Source organism: Nilaparvata lugens, chromosome 2, assembly GCF_014356525.2.
Source record: "Nilaparvata lugens isolate BPH chromosome 2, ASM1435652v1, whole genome shotgun sequence".
NCBI lineage: Eukaryota > Metazoa > Arthropoda > Insecta > Hemiptera > Delphacidae > Nilaparvata > Nilaparvata lugens.
Window position 1 is genome coordinate 90,143,888 of NC_052505.1, and position 23,654 is coordinate 90,167,541.

Sequence of the window (23,654 nt, forward strand, 5' to 3'; positions counted from 1 at the left end):
GGCTCCTACTTAAGGTTACAATCAACCATGATGCCCAGATACTTTATAGATTTTTCATTTTTTAGTTGAGGGCATGCACAGTCCTTCCATTTCTCAAAATCACAATTTGTATGTATTTTTAAATTCATAGCATCATTTGATTGACCAACTATTGTAGGAGAAAATGTAATATATTTAGTTTTTGATGTATTTATACTCAATGTATTAATATCAAGCCATTGTTTAACAATGGATATTACTCTTTCTGCTCTCGAGTACGTCTCTAACCATGAGCGGTCCTTAACTATTACAGCCGTATCGTCAGCAAAGGAAATTATTTTCGAACTATCAATATTTAGTTTAAAGATGTCGTTGATATAGAGTAAAATAAAATCGGGACAAGACGGTACCTTGTGGTAATCCAAAGTCGTTAAGCTTTGTAGTATTTGATTTGTAACTGTTGTTATCAGATATTAATTGTGTCCGATCACTTAAATAATTCAAGGTGGAGTCCTCTAATCCCGTATCTCTCCAATTTTTTTAGTAATTTATTGTGGGGTATGGTATCATAGGCTTTTGCCAGGTCAATCATTATAGATAGGCATTTGTTGTTATTGGAAGACATGGCTTCAGAAACTTCATTTGTATAGGCGGCCAGAGCATCCTCAGTATTTTTGTTACTTTTATTATTAATAGTTAACATTTCCAAAAATATTTAGTATTGTCTCATGGATTGTGGTCTATCCATGTCTGTCATGGATCATTGTAATCTATCTATGTCTGTTTGATTGTTCGTTTGTATGAATTTTTATACTGTATTCATCCTAAAATGAAAGATGTAATTCATCGTACATCGCATATTTCCTGGACCATCTATTGACAATCAGCAACTATGAAAACATTAAATTCATCTTTGAAACACTGATTTAACCTATCTATATTTATATATATTTTTTAATTCAAAGCTTTACTGATAGATATTACTACCAAATGATTGAGAAGAATATGTTTTTGGAATAATAAATGCTGCATGACTAAGCACATAGGAAGTCCGTACCTATTCAGATGTGAATGAAAATATTGATTGTCAGATAAATTTCATGATTCACCAAATAGTCAAGTGTGACATGAGATACATTAACTTTTTGGTGGTACGAAGTTCGCCGGGTAAGCTAGTGAACAATAAAACAGAAGCACACAAAAGTTCTCTATAGTGTGGTCCACGTTATACGGTAATGGCAGTGAATAAAGATAGAAGAATAGAGATACCGATTCTCTGCATTAATTAATTATATTTCTACACTGTCAAAAACATAATTGTCATTGTTGTGGACCTAGAAAGGGATAGTATCACCGGCTTTGTGGAATGATAGACAAGGATAGCAAAACTAAAGTTGATGAAATACTGTCATTATAACGTGGACCTCACTATATATTATTTTCTTGAACTGATAATATCGATATCACCAAAATATCAAAGCTGGAACTAGCTGAGTCGATATATTTATCGATAATGTCAAAGTCAAAATATCGATATTTTAATTTCATCTCGACTTTGAAGAATCGAACTTTGTTCGACTTCGACATTTGAGTTTCTTTTCTTTTCTACGCAAGTGCAAGTGCGGATTGGTTATGGCTGATGAAATAAAAATTTCTGAAACCGGAGAAGGAAACAATGATAAGGCATGATATTTTCATACAATAACTATTAGTTAAATATGTTGTATAATGAGGATCATCAGATTGAGGAATATTATTAGATTTCCTCTTACTGGCTTTACAAGGACTATCTCTTGGGTTTGTAAATTTTGGGGTTATGATTATTGATGTTGACACGTTGTGCATGTATAAAATTACAGCCAAATCTATTATTTGTAATGATTGTTGTCAAAAAAAAAAAACAAAATCCGTGCTCAAGTAAATTGTCATATAGTAATATACCTTACCAATTTTTCTTTTAAAATATTGGTTTTTAAATTTTCACTTTGTACCGCATTTGGAAGGTCCAGTTTGTTGGGTCAGGTTCAGGTCTTATTCACTTTTTTAATTACTCAGTTTTTAGTTATTTCACTGTACTACGGAAGCAGCAAGAATACTATACATTTATCAAATAATTATATTGATTAATCTACACATCTAGCGAAGTTCTAAGTTTTTGTGGCTTAAAGCTGTTTAAATTCTTTGTTTTTATCAGTCAATAACCTATATTGTCAATTATTATATGATAATATGTTCATTTCTACAAAATCTAGCATCTCTAAATCAAGATGACAATTTGGCAAAACCTCTTATTTTAGTTTGATTTCTTTAAAATTTTATTTTCAGGTAATTTAGGTAGGCCTAATCCTAGGTATCATAGTTCCTATATGTCATCTATTGGTATAGACTTGCGTTGTCCATAACGTTACCAAACTTTTTTGAAATATCTTAAATCTAGAATACGAGTATTCACAAAAATATTAGTAGTGTATTACATTGGACATGCAAAGAATCTTGCAAGAGCAATGCTTTAATAATCTACCTTTTGTTTCATCCATTACCGTACCCACACTTGTGTGATCGATGGCGATGCCGTTAGGAAATTCAATTTCAATAGGCCTACATGTAATTACACACAACTATTCAGAGTTGTTTCAATCGAGAGCTTTTTCAATTCGGTTTCTCTTTTATCTTCTGCATTATTGACAGGTTTACACTATTCAAGTACATTGTTCAGTGTAATGGAGGATAGTACAATTTCCCAAATTTCTACATTATAAAGTAAAATTCTTTAATTGTAGGTTTCCACTGAAATGTAGTTGTTAGTTTGTGACACTAATGTGAATTTAAATGAAATGTAAAATGTTTAATTCTTTGACATTTGCCTCTGTTTTATTCCGTCATTTTTAACGAAAACATCAAAACTTTTCAGTAAGTTATTGTAGAGAAATAAGGGTACACTAATGTGGTTAGGGCCAAGCCACACAAAGCGTTTGTTCAGACGTTACATCGGAAAGCTCTCTGATTGGCTGATTATCAGCTGATTCCAACCCTATAAGCCAATCAGAGAGCTTCCTGTTCTGCTGCCGACTCGTCTGAAAATGCCTGAAATAACGCTTGTGTGGTCTCTTCCTTACTGTTTAAGGATAATTGCTACTACTGTACTATCCCATTTTACTCTATGGCACTACTGGTTGACTAAAGTGAAGGAATATAATCACTATTGCTTGTCTACAAAGTCTTACTCATATCAATTTAACTACAAAATCTTAAGAATTTAATTTGCATTTTCTAAAATATGTGTTGATAAAAACATCAATATAGCAACCTTAATATAGTATGAAATGCGCTGAAACTAATTTTATTGTTCTTGGAGCATCTTGTTTTCAATAATCTGACATTTCTCTTTAGAATAAGTGGGTTTTCTTTCAATTGCATAGCTCAACTTTCGATGATTTTGATCACAATGTACAGAGTTCTTTTGGAAAAAGCTAAACAGTCCACCTTATTGAGTATATTAAATTTAGTAGTATTAAATTATAATTCAATACCATTTTATCTTTATCATTGTAAAGCTGCGTTTACACCAAAGTTATTAACAAAATGTTAATAACTTAATCCTTATAGATTCTACTGGATTGAACGAAACTTGACAAACACATAAAAATGTTCATCATGTGTATGATAAGTTATGTTCAATCTAATCGAATTTATAGGGGTTAAGTTATTAACGTTTTGTTAATAATTTTGGTGTAAACGCAGCTTTAGTCTATGATGAAATCTAATCTAGTCCACTAGCGCTGGTCAAACTTAGCCTACATTTGCATGGTATAAATATGCTGGAAATTACTCTTGTCCGCCTATACTCTACACGCTGTCTATAAAATCATTCATTGTAATAGAAGTGTTGAACTACTTGTACAAAAATTTGAATAGAACATTGTTTATTTCCACTATCAGAAATAATTTCAAGTACAGAGTGGCGCGGGAAAACAGGAAATTTTGAAATAAGGTTATTTCCACTAATAAATTCATTAAACTAGTAATTCACTATCAAGAAGTAATATATTTAATTTGCCATTTATGTTTTCATGATCAAATTGTCCAAATATGCCTCTGTTTTCTGTTGGATAAAGTCAAAAATATGTGCACCCATTTAGCGTTCACAGCCTGTTATGAAAAATTCTGGAATGATAGTTCATGATAGCCATTCTTGGAGAATATTTTGTTTACTTCCACATCACAAGTTGAAAACTGGTGTAATGTTGGAAATCGAATAAATAGATAAATGGGAGATTTCGTTTTCATAGTGTTTTATTCAGGTCTTGGATTATCACAGAAAGTTGAAGGTTTATCTTGCATTCTATTAGATACCCTCACAGTTACACATCAAGCTGTCAAAAGAATATCAAATTTATTAATAAAATATTCTCCGTCTTCGGCAACTATCACCAGTTTTATAGAATGCTCTGACAGTTATTGCTGGGTTTCAAACCAGTTCATTGATCCATTAGTCCGTCAAATGGTCGTTTTTCAGGAAACAGCCCCGAAAGAATTTTTCACGTCAACTTCTCAGCTCGTCAAGTCGGTTCAAAATCATGTATCATAATTGGAATTTGAACAAAAGTGAGATACACGGTTTTGAATATAGAAATTAGTCATTTTTCTGTGTATTGAAATATGGACTAAAAAGAATGAATTTTCTATTTTTTTGTTAAAATTCCAGTTATGATACATGATCTTGAACCGCCTTGACGAGCTGAGAAGAATGACCTGAGTACGAGGAGATGTGATCATTCAGTCAAAAGTTATAAGTGTTCAAAGTTTTGATTCTTGACGTATCCTTATGTGTGCCCCCCTATTAGGAAATACTGAAATTAAGTGTATCTAACGTATGATTCTCATAGAACATTTGATTCTCAAGATGATTTCAGCCAATAAATGTTTCTTTTTTGTTAGGAAGGCCTTGAAAAGGTATCGTACAATGAAAATTTGAATTTGGCTGTAGGATATGATTTTCTATTTTTGTGTGTATTCCCCCTCCCCCTCTACGAAATTCGAAAATTCCTAAGAAATCATGTTCAGTATTAATTGTTCTTTCACGTGATGTGTGGTTTTTTATCATAACTAGAGAAAGATCCAAGTTGTATAGGGTAGAAGTGGTAGGTTTGCATGATTTTGAAAGACCCTTGAAAAATACCCCTTTTTTGAAAATTCGTAGCTCCAGAACCAAGAACCGTAGAGTCCTGCGCGACCACTCAATTTATTGGAAATTTTATTATCTTTAATGTTATAGTTTTTTCTCGAAAAACTCAAGGTTCTCGAGATTAAATGGAAAAATTTAAAAATTCCGAAATTTTGGGGTGAAGCCACCCTCTGGCGTATCAGAAAATTTCTGATTCGAATTCAGCGCCCCAAAATACATAAAGAACCGCCGTGAAAAATTCTTTAATTATAATAATATTTATTCATGCATGTACATTTTACATTAAATGTTTCGCATTTGTCAGTTACAATAAAATCATACAATCTGTCAGGTCATCAAAATATCCGTGAATTTTTGAAGTCCAAAAAATAAAGATGACATCATCTTGACTATTATAATATTTCACTAGGTTTATTTCTCACACTGTATATGAGAAAAACTCCAGTAAACTGTTGAAAACATCTCTCTTGTAGCCAATTCCTCATTAGTCTCTTGAATGTTCTTCTATTTGAAGTATCGAGAATTTCCACTGGTAGTGCGTTTAAGATCCTTCGACTGACATGCTCTGGCTTAGCTTCAAAAAATCTTGTTCGATGAGGTTGGAGTCTCAGAATATTCCTTGCTCGTGTATTGTTTTGGGGCTGTTTCTTGAAAAACGACCATTTGACTGGACTACATACAGTAATTAGTAATAGGAATGTGTACTCATCAATAATTAAAACACTTCACTCACATGAGCTTCTTTTTAATTTAATAAAAACAATATAAAAATCTTGAAGTACAAAAATAAAGGGTACTTCAAGATTTTCACATTGTTTTTATTCATCAATAATTGTACAAAATTACTATGAATTGTTGGCCCCACAGTGCTGAAACTGCAACTTCTAAAATTTCCAGTTTCACTGCGTCACCTAGTATAAACGTAGAGTGACTCCTAAATTTTTCTGTTCCAGAAATTTTGACTCATAAAATAAACCTAGAATACGGTACAAAAAGAAACTAGCTTTCATGGAAGAAAGTATCTTGAAGGAACTAGATAGCTATCTGTCGCAGTTCAGTTACTTGGCTGGTTTTCAACCCACAGATGTTGATTCCTTAGTATTCGAAAAATTGAATTCGATTCAACTAGACAAATATCAGCATACCAGACGCTGGTACACTCATATTGCAAGTTTTGGAGTGGACAGATTGAAATTTCGTCACTTTGATATCAAATCTCAAGATTTTCAAGGAGTGCAGTTCTTCGATACTTCTTCGCTAGCTTCCAGTCAAGTAACTGTTGAGGTGATTTTCATAGCTCTTCATCTTGGAATGATTCATTTTGCAAATGCTTTACAGCACGTTTTAACATTCTTGTTATCCATGATTTGTTTTGTTTGGAATGTATTGTTATTCTGAATATGATAATCAAATTACGCATCCTAAAGCAGATATCGTAGGCCTATGTATTTATAAAGAGCAAACTGGGGTCTAACAATAATCTTTGTTCAGCTTATTCATAACTTTTTTCAATAATATCTTTCTTCAATCAATATTCATAGATTACAAACAGTCTGCATTTATCCAAATTCTCCAATACTTTTGAACCAGCACTTGATCCTTAAAACTCTCATTCAACTAAAGCATTGTACATTATAAATATTTTATTTTATCAATATCCATCATTATTTGAAAGTTTGCTATTTATTTGATCTTCTGTAATAACTTTGTAGTAAGCAATAGGGGTTTTTGTAGCGTAGGGCCTAATAAGCTTTAACTGTATTTTCGTCCCAATCATTATAAAATAATTACTTTCTTGCTTTAAAAGGATTTTTATTCAACTTTCAACGGTACAACACCAATTTGACATAGAAAAAGTAAAAATATTGTAGTAATGTACTTATTCAATGTACACTTCCTTTTTTCATCCATTTAGTGTCCAGTTATTTAACCAGCAGAAATTCAAGTAACATTGATCACCTTAATATTACTTGAATACTTTGTTACTTCTACTTATGATAAAATTCATATAAATCTAGGCAGTGTGTGAAGTATAGGTGGACACCATGCTCATTAAGCTACCTGCAGTTGTCATAAAAAACCTTTATTATTATGTTCAATCAGTAAGACTAGACTCACTCAATTCTCACTTGAATCAAGTAAGAATAAAATACTCGGATGAAACTTGAGCTTTAAACAGTGATATGATATAAAACTCAATTTAAGTTTGCAGTATGCACTACCACCTTTAACTCACCCATCAAATAATGTATACTTGGGGTCAAGCCACATGAGTCGTTTTTTCAGTCGGCATGACAGGACAGGAGTCTCCGATTGGCTGGAAAGAAAATTCACTCGATACGCCTACCCAATCAGCCAATCGAAGAGCCCTGTCCTGTCGTGACGACTGGAAAAGCGCCTCGTGTGGCATGACCCTTACATCTACTTTCCCTTTTCTATGTCAAACAACGCATGCTCCTATTTTGATTCTTGGTTTTTCAAAAGTAGCATCCCATTTTTACATAGTGTGTGATTCTAGTTTCATCTTTTAACTCAATTTAATCCAAGATTCGCTTCATATTCTCACAGGATAAAAAAATTCTCGCCTTTCCATATCAAACTTGGTTCTAATTTTTTGTCATTGTCACGCAATTTTTGTTTCGCATGGATCTTGTTGCTGCTTTAATGTTGAATCTTTTTTTGCTGTGAAATGTTAATAGTTTTATACTGAAACACTTGAAAAACATAATTTCTGATTGTATAGTATATGAGAATTAGATCTGTTGCATTGGCTTTATTTATCAATATTTCTTGAAATCTATGATTATTTGTTTCCTGGAGTGATCTTCAAACCCAATTTATTTTTCTGAGACATCTAATAACTACTGTAGTTCAATTGTGATAAAGAACTAGGCAATTGTTTATACTGATAAGTTACAAAATACTAGTATGCCATAAAAACTGCATTCCTCATTATTTATGTACTGACAATATTCATCACAATTAAAGAATAATGCAAAATAATTGAAAACTATGGAATTATAATAGCTTATTTCAACTTTCCAAGCATCAACTTACATGATTCATCATCAAGGCATTGCAAATAACCTGTGGTTAGATGAAAGCTAACTTTGAAAAAAGTAATTGCAAAAAAAAAATTCTGAAGCTTGATGGCTAGTTTTATAATTTACCTAATTGCACATTTCTCTAGAAATGTATAAGTCTTCGATTCAAAGAATCTTGGACTCACTTGTTCTTACTATTTTCAGAGGGCAAAAATGAAAGAAAAGAAAAAAGTTGCCAACCCGGCAACTGGAGTTTCTGAAATGAAGCCATGGCCTTCTTACATACAGGTACGTCAAGTTCATGAACACTCAAATGTTTATAAAGCCGTTAGAATTGAAAAGATGAATGGAATTTCAAGTTTAATTATTGTAGAAATAATAATTAAACAATTCAAGTAGCCCTATTAAAATACTTTATAAGGAATTTCAAGTATTTGACAAAAAACAATTTGTCTTCAATTGAATATTAATTTTTTTCAATTTTGAGATAATATTTGAATTTGTATGAAATACTTATCTCATACTTTTGTATCATTGACGCATAGTATGGGTGCGTACAGACTTATGCACTTTGAACACGCGCTTTTCACTTTTCATCAGCTTAGGCTATGCTATGTAGAAACAGTAAAATACAGATATAATAAGCATAGCATCAGCTGATGAAATGGGCGTGTTTGTGTCGCATAAGTCTTTAAAAAACTAGTAATAAGCATAGAATCAACTGATGAAACGTGAAATGCGCGAGTTCCTGGCGCATACCATAAATGTGTACTCACCTTATGAATAACTTGAAAGATAGACAGACCCATCTAGGAATATATTTAATTGAACCAGTGAAATTATTCTGCTTGTGTTAAATTCTGTTATTGTAGCTGCTGATTGTAAAATTTTAATTTTCTAGGAGAGATTATCTCTATGGGATAAATTGAAGGCTGAGTATGAAGCAGACTTGGCTGCCAAAGCATCTCAGCCCATCACTGTCACTCTACCTGATGGCAAAGAAATCAAGGGCGAATCATGGAAAACTTCTCCCTACGACATTGCCAAAGGCATCAGGTGAGCATTGCTTCACGCAGCAATACTTCATCAATATTGCTAAACTAGTATTGCTGTACATATATACTTGTGCCTTACTTGTGAAGTTTTTTTTCAATTTTTCAATAGAAGCTATTACTTTATACTAGGTTAAGGTACATACTGTAACAAACTTTGTGACTGTTGAATTTTGGAGGAAATAAATTTGAATCGAGTTAAATTAAGCTATATTCCCACACAACAGTGCCAGTGAACAGTGAAAATATAATTCATATAAGCTCTTATGGGATTATTCATACTTGCTCGGCTGGTCTGTATGGGAATAGTTCAATTAGAACTGATGAGAGTTATAAATATGTTCACTGTCACTGTTGTGTAGGAATCAAGCTTTAGGAATGCTTTTAGGAAGCTTAAGCTGCGTTTACACCAAAGTTATAAATAAAATGATGATAAATTAATCGTTATAGATCCTATATTTTGTTAATAACTTTGGTGTAAACCTAGCTTTAGGATGCAACCATAGCAACCGGTATTCAATTTGTTGATTCCTCTTATTCAACCATTCATGTTCAGTTCTAGTTGATTAAAGCATACATTTCTGAAAAGGTCTCTAATTCTAATACAATTTAATCACACAAGCCACATTTATTTATCTAATTGAAAAAAAACATGAAGTGTTTTTTCAGGCGCCAACCCAATCAGCTAATCGGGGAGCTTCCTGCCCTGCCTACTCTGAAAAGGCTTGAAAAAACACTGCATATGGCTTGGCCCTTATTCTGTTTTTAACACCATTAAAAATCGCTTTGTCTTTGAGTCTTGTTCTACATCATCTGAAGCGCATAACTATTCACGAAATGGTTGAATGAATATGTTGGTATTAGTAAGAAATAAGAAGCTGCACACTTTAAAACATGAACTTTATCGTAAAGTTGTAATATGTAAATAAAAATATAAAACTCAGTACCCTTTTCAATTATTTTGTTACAACATGTTTCGGACATTAATTCCATTTTATCAAGAAAATTGCATTAATGTCCATTTTCTTTATAAAATGGCATTAATGTCCGAAACATGTTATAACAAAATAATTTAATTTAATAATTAATTGTTTCAATGTGGAAATTAGTGAAGAATTGGAAAGTCAAACATAACCTTTATTTGGACAATTTATTTAATGAAATTGGGATGAAAAGAAGTTTTGGACTGTAGTCTGTTTCTTTGTCCTTGAGTTGATTGTAAATGTAAAAAAATAAATAAAAGGGTACTGAGATTTATAACATGGCATTAATGTCCGAAACATGTTGTGACAATATAATTTAAAAGGGCACTGAGATTTATATTTAAAGTAGCCCTAAAGAAAAAATATAATAAAAAGTTCTAATAAGTTATAATTACTCATGAGATCGAGTATTGTGTACAGTTAATTTGCAGAATTAAGTTCATTATTCCATGTGTTGAAATATCTTGATCATGATAATGTTAATACTTGATATTTCAATATAAAATATTCCATAATCAGTATTGGCACAGTGTTTGAATTTAATGAGGATTCCTTGTTAAATAATTGATGGAATAATTCCAATGCTTTTGTGAATATTACATTTTTTTCTGTTTCTTCATAAACTAAATTTGATCAGAAGTTATTTACTAATTTATTGTATTCCACTTTCATTTTCCAGCCAAGGATTAGCAGATAATGCGGTCATAGCAAAGGTGAACAATGTTCTGTGGGATCTTGATAGACCTCTGGAAAAAGACAGTAAACTGCAGCTACTGAAATTCGATGATCCTGAAGGTATGCTATTTTTTTTCAATTTCTATATTGCACCAGGTCATTTTCCTATTATAATGGTCTCTGGGACTTATATTAGAAATCTGGCTCATTGATAATGATATAGAATGACACTACCAAGGTGGTTCCGCTACCATCTTGATGTCTTCTAGAAGGGGTTTCCTTCTAAGTAGTTTCAAATATGAAAAAATGTAATAATTTTCTGTAGTTTCATATTTCTACCATTCTAAATTATTTCTCAACTCATTTAAACTGTTCTACTAGTTTTTTATCCTCCTACTAATCCTGCTTATACTTTTTCAGCTAATCTTTTCATTGTCTTCTTTTCACTCTTCTATTATCTCATATTGTAGCTCTTTATCACCCAGAAATTTTAATTGAACGAGCGTTAGCGAGTTCTCACTGTTGACTTACTGAAGGCCAAAGTTGTCCGTCTGTTTGTATGTTCTTCAATAACTTTGATCAATCATTTTGAACACTTTTTATTCATCGAACCTTTTTCATGTCAAGCTCGTTGGACAATGAAATTGATTCACTCCCTCGTCCTTTTTCAGGATATAACAGATAACATTGGATAGGAAGTGCATAAGAAAAGTATTTGTTTTGATTTATCATTTAGTCAGCTGAAGAATTAATTGCATGCAATTACAACAGTTTTCCATTCACTCATAACATCAGCTCTTTTGAAGCTATCAAACAGACAGACCTTCATAAGCTGATACTTGGTTTCAACTGGTTAATATACAGTACAACATAATTCACTTTTACAACAACAAACTAATACTGGTTGAGATATCAATGTGCGGTTTTCGCTATTCATTTTCTCTTGGAAATCTGTGTCGAAATCATGTATTACAAGAACACTTTCTCATTTTAAAAAATTAGTGGATTCATATGAGGGGAAAATGTTGAAGCGACAGAGTAATTTTTAATTTCAAATAGGATCCCCCGCAAAAGATGGATGTGATAGTGAGTTTGAAGTCGGATCAGGCAAATAGCCTAATCCTTGTAGGAAGACGATAACGAAATATGATTCCCAATGAAACTCCTGTCAAATTATTATTCTTGTAAAAGAAATATTTTGCCGTTTTCATAATTTTCACCAACTCTGTATTATTAAAAGTTGCGAGTTTCAAAGATTACATTGCAACAGTAAGTTTTTGGGTGAGTTCTTAAACCCAGGGGGTCACTAGTAAACTAATAATCTTATGGATTTCATTGGTGGGGAGTTCCTGACGGAAGTTCCACTGAATATATAATATAAGCCGTCAATGGGTTTCACGACTGTTATAGATATCAGCCGGGACCGACAATTTAATATAATATTGGTTGTCGATTTCAGCTCAGCAAGTGTTCTGGCATTCGTCTGCTCATATGCTGGGAGAAGCAATGGAGAGGGTGTATGGAGGCTGCTTATGCTATGGACCTCCTATTGAAAGTGGCTTCTACTATGATATGTTCATCGCCGACAAGCAGGTCAACAACTATTCTAAACTATTATTTTCTAGTTCTAAATCTAAAGATCTGAAGATCTACTACATTATAGAACTTGTAAATTTTCAATCCCAGACTGTTTCAAGTTGGAAAAATTATTGTTGCATGAAACAATTAACATTCAACATACTTATTCAACGAGAGATATTGGGTTGATTGAATAAAAACTAGAATCTAGTAACTATCATCTAGACATTAGTTCTAACTATACAAATAAGATTATACGGCTTACTAGAATCCTAGCATTTGTTTTAAAATGACTTGGAATTAGCAATTCCTAGCTTTTATTCAATCATGCAACCTCTCTTCACTTAACACTAGACTGGCTATCTAGAAAAAATATAATTTTCTGATAGTTGCAAATCTCTACCGCTGTTTAGTTTGATAGTTTATTATTTTTGAAGGGACGGATTCAAGGATCCAGAGGTTCAAAGAACCCCACACGTCAACCGAAGCTTATTGTGTTCCCAAGTAGTATGTTAGTCAGGCAAACCAATACCTGTGTCCTTTACAAGAACCAGGAGTTTTTCCCTATGCCAACATCCCATTCATCACCTGGTTGCTTGTCGCAATCCAGTGTGATATGCTTGGCAGTCTCTTCAGACTTGGTCCTCGTAACCTACGTGAGTTCCACTCCTGGCCTTCTTTGAAGGTCCTTCCGCTGAGGAAGGGGTCGCCAAGTTGCCTCTAGGGCGCCTGGCTACCCTTGACTCAGTCACTTAACCCACATTTGTGCCTGGAGTTTCACCCATATCTGGTCTCTTGGGTTTTTTTATTTTTGTCCTTCCGAAACTTTGCATGGTCAGAAGCCTCACCTCTCCCAATAAGTTTTGCCTGAATGGCCAACCTTTTGAGCAGTAGTGAGTTTTGGCCTCTCCACCCACAAACTCGTGACCTACGTCAGTTCTACTCCTGTCCTTTTTGTAGGTCCTTCCGCTGAGGGATGGAACGCTAAATTGCCTCTAGGGCACCTGGTCACCCTCGACTCAGCCTCTTGACCTACATTTGTGCCTGGAGTTTTACCCATCTCCGGTCTCTTGGGTTTTCTTTTTGCCCCTCCGAAACTGCCCTGGTGGGGCAGATCCCGTGGGTTTGAAGGCAAGGCAACTTCTGGAGTTGCCTTGGGGTTTGGTTTCTTCATGTGGTTCCCAAGAACAGCTAGGGAAGTGGAGTCGACCCAGACAGAGTCCCACATATCCAGGCAAGGCTAAATACTACAGGAGGGCACCTGGTAGGCACCGTTAGAGACACCATTTAAAAGTACCACTCATCAGCACGGTTCACATCACACCTTGGGTTGGCCTAAGAAGAAGTAAGAATATGGATAGGAAGGCAGACAGATAGAAAAAGAAATAAAGAATGGCACAAAGCTAAGTCAATGGAAAAAGTGTCATTCTAGAAATGAAAAGTTCCAAAGCATATTGAGAAGGAGAAGAAGGGTTTTGGAAGAAGGTCTTTGGAAAGGGGGTCCCTTTTACTCGCCTCCTACGACAAGCAGGGATACTGTGGGTGAATTTTGGTTTTCAACTCATTCTTGAGTACATTGTTCGACTCAAAGCTCCTCCAACCTACAGGGGGCGAAAAATAGTGATAGAGTAGTGTAGTATCATAGAGAAACAATAGCGTAAGTAGATATCCCATGGTTTAGGGAATTTATGTCGCAACTTTTACTGTTATCTCAAGCCGATTACTGTCAATTATTGTCAATTTTCACTGTTTTGTTGGGGTGATAGTGTTTAAACGGCACAATTTGAGAGACTACCAGCGTCACACAGCTGCATAGGAAAGAACTATGTGAACTATCGGCTTGGGATAACAGTAAAACCTGCGACATAAACGCCCTATACCATGGAATATCTATGCTATCGTTTGTCTATGGTAGTATTCAAGGATGGCAGAGTTTGTCAGCGACGATTGAGAAAATCTTCAGTATTTCAGTAATGTGGAACACAGTAATCATTTCAGTGTATACATCTAATATTGAAGGGAAATCATTCATCGTTGTATTGCAAATATTAAGATTGATAATAATCTTTTCTAATAGAAGTTTCAATTCTCTGTATTGTGTGTTTGTATTTGGAAACAATTCAATTATAATTTCTAGGTATCGAATGCTGATTTTCCATGTCTGGAAAATGTTGTAAAAACCATTACAAAAGAGAAGCAGCCTTTCGAACGGCTTGAGGTTAAGAAGGAACATCTGCTGGAAATGTTCAAGGTAAGATTCTTCATTGAACTCTTTTTTTGTAAAATTACTGGTATAGTTTCTCAGAATTGGGATCTTTTAGTTGCTGATTCGAAATGCATTGGTTTTCCTAATGAGATTGGACTCTGGACACAGAATACATACAGAATGGAAAGTATCAATCCAAACAATGCATTTTACATCATGCCAAGACTTGAGTGCACCAAGACCACTTCACATGACTGCGCCATCTTGTTAGAAATTGAAACTACCGCTATCTAGGTCTTTTGAACGGGTCGCGGCAGTGAACGAGACCGATTGACCCGGATCAGTAAAGTGATCCGAACTTCCCATCTCTACTACTATAGTGAAGTCCACGTTATAATGGCAGTGGATAAAGATAGAAGAATAGCGATGCCGATTCTCTGCATTAATTAATTATATTTCTACACTGTTAAAAACATAATTGTCATCGTTGTGGACTTAGAAAAGGATAGTACCACGGGCTTTGTCGAATGATGGACAAGGATAGCAAAACCAAAGTTGATCAAATACTGTCATTATAACGTGGACCTCACTATATTAAAATGCTGAACTTTCTTTCAAGATGGCAAATTTTGGCGTCAGGATACTAGCCGGCTTTCCATTCTGTATTGTATTCTGTACTCTGGATGTGTAGACTCTCGTTTGAATAGGGATAATATGAATCGAAAGATTCTATATCGTGAAAGTTTACCGTACAACGATGCTATAGTGAGGTCCACGTTATAATGGCAGTAGATAAAGATAGGAGAATAGCGATGCCGATTCTCTGCATTGATTAATTATATTTCTACACTGTCAAAAACATAATTGGCATCGTTGTGGACCTAGAAATGGATAGTACCATCGGCTTTGTCGAATGATAGACAAGGATAGCAAAACCAAAGTTGATAAAATACTGTCATTATAACGTGGACCTCACTATAGCGAAGTCATACATGAAGAGCTAGTATTGAAGAACTAGATAATTCTATGTCGTGGAGGTTGACTGAACAACGATGTTTCCGAAGTCATACTAGCTACATGAAGGGCTACATGTGACTTTCTATCAACTGAGAAATTTCGACTTCTGATGATGTTCTTGAAGTCGTGCATGGTAGACTGATTGATTTTTCCAAAGTAGAATTGTATGAAGAGCAATAATAAGGCAAGGAAAGTAGTGTGAGTGTCCCATACCAGATTTTGTATTGTTATTTTTGTCCCAATAAACTTCTATCAATTTCATGGTAAAAGTTTCTTAAGGTGCGTACAGACTTTCGCTCTGCTCCGCAACCGAACGTCACTCCAGCAGAGCGATTGATGATCGACCGGTGAGCAACAGTGGTTCGACCGGGGAACGCGAGAAGATCTAACATCTTCCGTAACGTTCATGATGGATGCGTGTGCGGTGCGACTGTGGTTCGATGGTGGTACGAGGGCGGTACGAGGGAGGAGCGTGCTCGGTGCGGGTTGGAAGCGCGAATATGTGTACGCAGCTTTATATATGAATAAAAGATCAATTAATATTTCTTACATAAATTATCAATATTTTTTGTAATTTCAAATCGTATAAACTTTTTTGACATGACGTAAATCTAATAAAATTCTTCTTCTTCTGTTTTTTCCAGTATAATGAATTCAAAGTGAGAATTCTGAATGAGAAAGTGACAACTCCAACCACTACAGTCTACCGATGCGGTCCTCTGATTGATCTGTGCAGGGGACCACATGTTCGCAATACTGGAAAGATTAAATCATTCAAAGTTACTAAGGTATAATTCACTTGAATCTGTTATAATATTATATAATCTAATTGACCGAGTGAAGAGAGGTCTAAGATTCAAGTCGACGGTTTGGCATTTCTCTTTATGTTTAAATGTTTATATGTTGCACATTTACAGCGAAACGCGGCAATAGATTTTCATGAAATTTGACAGGTATGTTCCGTTTTGAATTTCGTGTCGACCTATACATAAGGTTTTTTTCTTAATTTTGCATTTTAAGGATAATACAAAAGGAAGAGGAGTTTCCTTCGAACACCAATATTACCGCAAAAATCAGACTATAGAATTATTCATCATAAATCAGCTGTCTAGTGGACTTTAATACTACCCGTTCAAAAACATCGAACATTTTGAAAATGTATCTTTCCATCAACGTTAGTAGCTAGACAGTTGTCTACTAACTTTGTCTTTCCATAAGCTGAGGCCATGATTCTAGTTTGGAGTTATTGATAGAAAACATTTTTTTTACAATTTTCTTTTTTAATCTGATGATTAAAATTGCAACAAATATTATTGAAAAGAAATTTATTTCTAAAATCATGAAAAGTGAGAAATGAAGTTTGTAGGAAATCAGCGTTATGGAGTTTATTTTGTTAATTTCAACACACCGATTTTTCGCCTACACGACAACACAGAATGTTCTCTGATGGGTTGATTGGATTGGCGTATCGACGGCAGCCAGACCTGATAACAGCGCTCACACTCACATTCCAGGACGACACGTCACGGTACCATAGGACAGAAAGCTCTATGTTTATTTAGGGTTTTTTTCTAGACATTTTAAATTGATAATTATTTATTGATTTTTGAGAAAACATAACAACAGGTCAATGTAACTTACTGAGCGCGAGGTCTAGCCTGCTGTTCACAGAACTACTAGTATTATTATGTTATAAATTCTCAATAATTCAAAATAATAATATTCTTGACACTGGCAATGTAAAGTTGAATTACTTAATCGCTTAGTGATGAATAGTATTTATATTGATAGATAATTATAGTTCTAGCTTAGTTGCATCTTTCATGGTGAGTTTTAGTTAGGTGTAGTTGAATAAGCCATATATCAAATTAACCTAATAACTTTTCTCTATAGGGCTACTAAAATTATTGAAACACAGCCAATGTATCAAGTACCCTTTTTCATTTTATCAAATCACTCTTACACTTAAAATTGCTCTAATGAGTTGAAACTAGTTGTGATTTGATATAATAAAAATGGTTGCTGGATAACTTTTATTGATTTATTTAAAATATCTGGTGTTTTCATTCAGTTTCAATTTGAATGTGTGTTTTAGAACTCAGCCACATACTGGGAAGGAAATGTTGCGGCGGAGTCACTGCAGAGAGTCTATGGAATTGCGTTTCCTGACACCAAGCAGATGAAGGAGTGGGAGAAATTCCAGGAAGAGGCTGCTCGACGTGATCATCGGAAACTGGGAAGGGTGAGTTATCTCCCTGAATTGATTTTACTGTACTGGTCATTGATCTATTTAGATATTTGAACATATAGTGACCTCTTTGTTTGACAAAATTACATTGCAAACAATTGAACCATTCCTACATGCAATTTTTTCTATGTATAACCACAGATTATTGTCTGTGATAGGCGTATAACTTTGATTTCTCTTAATTTTCTCTGTATATTGTGAATTCTGTACTCATGAGTAAATAACATAATATATTTGAATCGATACAAGACGAATCTTGATAGCAATAGTTTTCAATGAAAGTATGAGGAGATTTTGAATGAATTCGATAAGCAATTTCTCTAGTTATAAGTATTGTTAGTGATACTCAACTTAAATTTCTGTGATTGGATTCCATAAGGTGCGTACAGACTTTTGCTCTGCTCCGCAATCGAACGTCACTCGAGCAGATCGATAGATGATCGCAGGTGGAGCAAGAGTGGAACGCGAGAAGAGCGTGTTACAGAGCTCGACTTGGCAAGTTCCTAGGTCGAACTAACCAATAGTTGCGTTGCGCATGCGCGGTTGATGTTTTTTTTGGATCAGTTACGATCTCTGAAGAAGTCAAACACCCTACCACGCATTTCACCTTTCAAAACATTGACAGACATAGCTTTTTCTGTGATAAAACATGAAAAAAAAATGCAACAAACATAGTAATTATCATCAATTTATTATATAAACATAAAGCATTATTATGCTACCCAGTAATTCCCTGTTGAGAATATTTTCTTTAGTTTTGTCACGCGATCAGCTGGATTGATCGTTTCACATTTGTGAGGTTAGGTTGTAGCGAAGTCAACAATACGTCAAGCGCGCGATCATCTTTTGAACCTCTAGCGCTCCCTTGCGTAACTTCTGGCGTAACGTTGCATGATCGGAGCGAGTGCGGAGCGTGTTCGAGGCGCGTATATCTGTACGCACCTTTATGATTTGAAAAGTAATCATGACAAGAAGTTATGATATTAGTAGAATTGGTGTACGATAGTTTTGGGCTATGCCAGTTGTCTTCTCCCAATCATAGTATAATATAATATAATGATTATTAATAGCCTAAATGAAATGAATAAAATATTGTAAATGAATAGTTTCTCATTCTTTTTCAAATGAAAATAAAAACTTGTTGCCTTGTAGTAAATTCTAGTAATTACTTCAATTAATAAATTGTAGAAATTACCATTATAGTAATTCATGTATTATAATCATGAACTGACTATTCATTCATAAATCATAAATAATGTAATCATGAATAATCTATATCATTGATATGAAAAATGTTTTAAGCTCTACCACATCCAAGTACTTGGCGATTTCAAGTACCCCGCTTTTTCAAATGGACAATAGACTTTCGATAACCATTAAGGCTGTGCAAAGGCTAAAAAAAACTAATGAAATGAAACTAAATGAAATAAATCTAAAAAACTAAAAACTAATGGTGATATTTTTAAAAGTTTTTCAATTTGTATATTATCAAGCTATCAAAATGAATAAGTTTTCTCAGGAAAACATTTTTTCCCGATCATTACTTTTTGAGATATAAGCGCCTAAAGTTTAAAGTTTTTGCTCAGCCTTAATGCTCACTAGTACGCTAATCTCTGATGATCCTAATTTCTCAACTGATTGATATCAATCGGTTTACTATTTAAACTCTCATGTGATTTAATTATTCAATTATTATTAACAGTAGACTTTTTAGTAACTTGCTTACTGGTTAATGAATCTCTGATATTACTAATTTCCCAGCTAATTTTTATCAATATTTTCTTTTAAATCCTTGTGTAATTTACTTATTTCATTCTATAAATGTTATTGCAGGAGCAAGAGCTTTTCTTTTTCCATGAGTTGAGTCCTGGCTCGTGCTTCTTCCACCCAAGAGGGGCGCACATCTACAATAAGCTGATCGAATTCATCAGATCAGAATACAGGAAGAGAGGCTTCCAGGAGGTGGTCACACCCAACATCTACAATGCTAAGCTGTGGCAAACTTCAGGTCACTGGCAGCATTATGCTGTGAGTATTGGCAATTATTATCAGATTTTTATCAATCTTAAGATGCTGAATAAGTAATCGGTTCGTCTTCTTCTCCATCCAACTCATTTGTGCCTGTTGAGGTACCGCCTTCTCCTGATATCCCGGTCAGATAGCCATTCTCCTCATTTCACTAACTGTTTTTCCTCTAACAGCTCCAATCATCTGTACATTGTCCGACCATGTCTTTCTCGGTCATCCTCTAACTCTTGTACCACCCGGCACGGCTTCCATAATTCTTCTAACTCCACGTTCATCATCCATTCCCAACAAGTCCAAACCATTTCATCTGTCTTTCTCTAATAATCGCCGAATTGCTTTCCTATCCAATTCGTTCACTTCCCACTCTATCACTTAGATTGTCTTCTCTTATCACTCTATCTCTTAGTATTTCATCTCTACAGCTATAATATTAGAGGTGTGCTTTTCAATCATTGGCCAATTCTCCGCACTATACTAGAGAGTTGGCTTGTAAACAGCTTCATAAATCTGCATTTTAGTCTTCTCCCTCATTTATTTGGAAACATATGTTTGTGGCTTTATTTACTCTATTAATAGATTTGTAAATTTGCAACATTGTAAAGTTTTAGCATAGAGAAACAATAGCATAAGTAGATATCCCATGGCATAGGGCGTTTATGTCGCAACTTTTACTGTTATCTCAAGCCGATAGTCCAGGTAGTTCTTTCCTGCGAAGCTTTATGTCGCTGGTAGTCTCTCATATTGTGCCGTTCATACTCTCTTACCCGGTCAAAACAGTAAAAATCAACAATAATCGACAGTAATCGGCTTGGGATAACAGTAAAAGTTGCGACATAAACGCCCTATACCATGGATATCTACTTACGCTATTGTATCACCAAGCCGCGCCACCTCAGGTGTGCTTAGCCTTAGCTTAATCTGATGCACTATATTTTTAAGAAAATTATCCAACAATCAGTATTTACATTTATATCTCAATATGGACTTCCTATGTGCTTAGTTAGTTGTGCAGCAGTTTGTATTTTTAGTTATAGTTGAATGCAGCTTGCTGGGAATTGAATAGTATATCTCCTTGCTGCTGATTTTTCCGTGCATATTCTAAATTTACAGCATTTTGAGTTTAGACCCAAGTTTGGACGTCGTTCGTACCGCGGTATTATTATTAGAATCAGTAGAAAGACAATAGAAAACAGATCTACCGACGGCAGTTGGATGACGCAATGATTATAACAGCTGATTTTTATTTCTGTGTGTGGCCAGCTCACAAATCTTCTCCCATAAGGATTACATGTAAACTATGAAGGACCGTAGGAAAGATTCCTGAAGTCGGATTATAAATTTTATAGGCCTTAAACCTAGTCCTGAACATAACGAACACAACTAAAAAATAATCAAATCATCATCAAATTCAGTGCACACAAAAAAGTTGAATTTAAACATTTGAGGCTCGATTTTTATTTATATAGATTTATATCAATCTTAAGATGCTGAATAAGTAATGAATTTGTCTTCTCCTTCATCCAACCTATTCGTGCCTGTTGAGGCGCCGCCTTCTCCAGATATCCCGGTCCCTAGCCATTCTCCTCATTTCACCAACTGTCTTTCCTCTTAAAGCTCCAATATTCTCTACATTGTCCGACCATATCTTTCTCGGCCTAATGTCTTTCTCGGTCGTCCTCTACCTCTTGTACCACCTGGCACAGTCTCCATAATTCTTCTAACTCCACGTTCATCATCCATTCCCACCAAATGTCCAAACCATTTTATCTGTCTTTCTTCAATAATCGCCTGAATTGCTTTCCTATTCAATTCGTTAACTTCTCACTCTATCCCTTCTCATTATCCCCTTCCATTTCCTTAAATATTTCATCTCTGCAGTTATAATTTTTGAGGTATGCCTTCCAATCATTGGCCAATTCTCCGCACTATACTAGAGAGTTGGCTTGTAAACAGCTTCATAAATCTGCATTTTAGTCTTCTCCTCATTTATTTGGAAATATATGTTTGTGGCTTTATTTAATCTATTAATGGATTTGTAAATTTGCAACATTGTAAATCTTTAGTTTGAAATTACCCTATCTGCTATTTTTATGTTTGTCTTTATCTCACATTCGATTCTTATTACTTAGATTCTTATTCTTCTGATTTAATTATGGAATGTAAACTTATTCAAATTAGTGGTTTTGACAATTATTGCAAGTCGTTTTCATTCAATGACTTTTGTTTCTTCAATGCTGTTGAAACTTTATTTCTTATAAAAATATCAGTAAAACACGTTCTATATTAAATTTAAATGAGTGGCTATGACTAAATCCAATATTTTTCATTCAATATGGATAAGTATCACAGCATCACCCTTCCACAACAACAAATAGAGTTGAAAAACATTCAGTTGATATCGGCTCTGGTACAACCCCCAATAATATTCTATTTATTATCAAATAAATAAATTATATTTTCTTTTTTTCAGGAAAACATGTTCTCATTTGATGTAGAGAAAGAAATGTTTGCCTTGAAGCCAATGAACTGTCCTGGACATTGGTGAGTGATATAGTTTTTCAAGTATATTGAAAATATAATAATTGTCGAATTATTTATAATTTATTTGTCTATTCTATCAACCATTCTTCATCTTGGTATTTACATCATTTGCTCATTTTCAAATTATATTACCCATGAAACTACAAAACAACGAAAAATATATTGTAGCGAATTATAGATTAGATTGAATTTGTGTAGTTAATAGCTTCTTTGGTTATGTGTTTGAATCTCATCCTGCCTGACGTTTGTTATTTCAAGCTGGATTTCCACACACCAGTAACAAGCAAAAGTGACCGGAACAGTGAAAATATTATTTCGATGGGTACTGATTGGACTGTTCCCACTCAGTACAGTCTAGTGAGTATGAATAATCCCATTTGAAGTTATGGGAATATCTGTACCGGGCACGTTTCAATAATTCATCATAATGATAATAATATATGGGAATTCAACTTGATTTTGCACTACATCACTGATTCGTCTTGATCTTATGAGGATAAAAATTATATGAAATGTATTCATGCCTTTCACATTTTCTGGCTAAACTTCTATTGTTTACAAGTCTTATGTCTTCATTATCTCTGCTTTTATTTAATGAACTATCAATTGTTATGAAATCATTCACAGCTCACCTGATTGTACAAATTTAAATTGGTCTGGGCAGTTTTGATCGATTCATGGTCAATATTCTTTATTACATTTTCTTCAAGAACTGAAATGGTGTCACAGGTAATTATCGTATCAATTTTACTACAAATAGTGTGGTAACTCAAAATGTATGAATTCAGGGCTACTTATTTTTATTTATGAAATAGAATTATAGTACCCTTTTCTTGAAATTAATAAAATAATATATTAAAAATACAAATTATAATTATTTTGTATTCTCAATCTATCATTTCAATAAAGGGTACTATAATTATATTTTACAAATAAGTGTGGTAACTATTTATCATGAAGTATGATTATTGTTGAGTAGTGTAGCGTTTGGAGGCTTTTACCAAAAGCATATTAATGAATAAAACACCAGAATATTGTCTGATATCACGAATCAGATAAAAATTTGATATCAGACAATATTCTAGTTTTTTCATAATGGATAATATTTTATCCATTCT

At 34.0% G+C, this 23,654-nt stretch overlaps 1 protein-coding gene across 8 annotated transcripts in view; it reads left to right on the top strand.

Annotated features, from left to right (window-relative positions):
• The first annotated feature begins 1,421 nt into the window (after nt 1-1,421).
• Nucleotides 1,422-23,654, top strand: part of LOC111045669 (threonine--tRNA ligase 1, cytoplasmic) — a 35,506-nt gene continuing 13,273 nt past the window's right edge. The window contains exons 1-11 of one of the 8 annotated variants that reach the window (XM_039422071.1): nt 1,557-1,776; nt 6,118-6,448; nt 8,413-8,496; nt 9,110-9,264; nt 10,923-11,038; nt 12,378-12,511; nt 14,634-14,747; nt 16,364-16,507; nt 17,815-17,961; nt 19,801-19,995; nt 22,466-22,536. In XM_039422071.1, coding sequence (XP_039278005.1) covers nt 6,173-6,448; nt 8,413-8,496; nt 9,110-9,264; nt 10,923-11,038; nt 12,378-12,511; nt 14,634-14,747; nt 16,364-16,507; nt 17,815-17,961; nt 19,801-19,995; nt 22,466-22,536 — 1,436 coding nt within the window. In that variant the 5' untranslated portion in view covers nt 1,557-1,776; nt 6,118-6,172. Of the gene's footprint in view, nt 1,777-6,117; nt 6,449-8,412; nt 8,497-9,109; nt 9,265-10,922; nt 11,039-12,377; nt 12,512-14,633; nt 14,748-16,363; nt 16,508-17,814; nt 17,962-19,800; nt 19,996-22,465; nt 22,537-23,654 lie in introns of all 8 variants that reach the window. The other 7 variants (XM_039422072.1, XM_039422073.1, XM_039422074.1 and 4 more) reach the window with 7 other exon arrangements.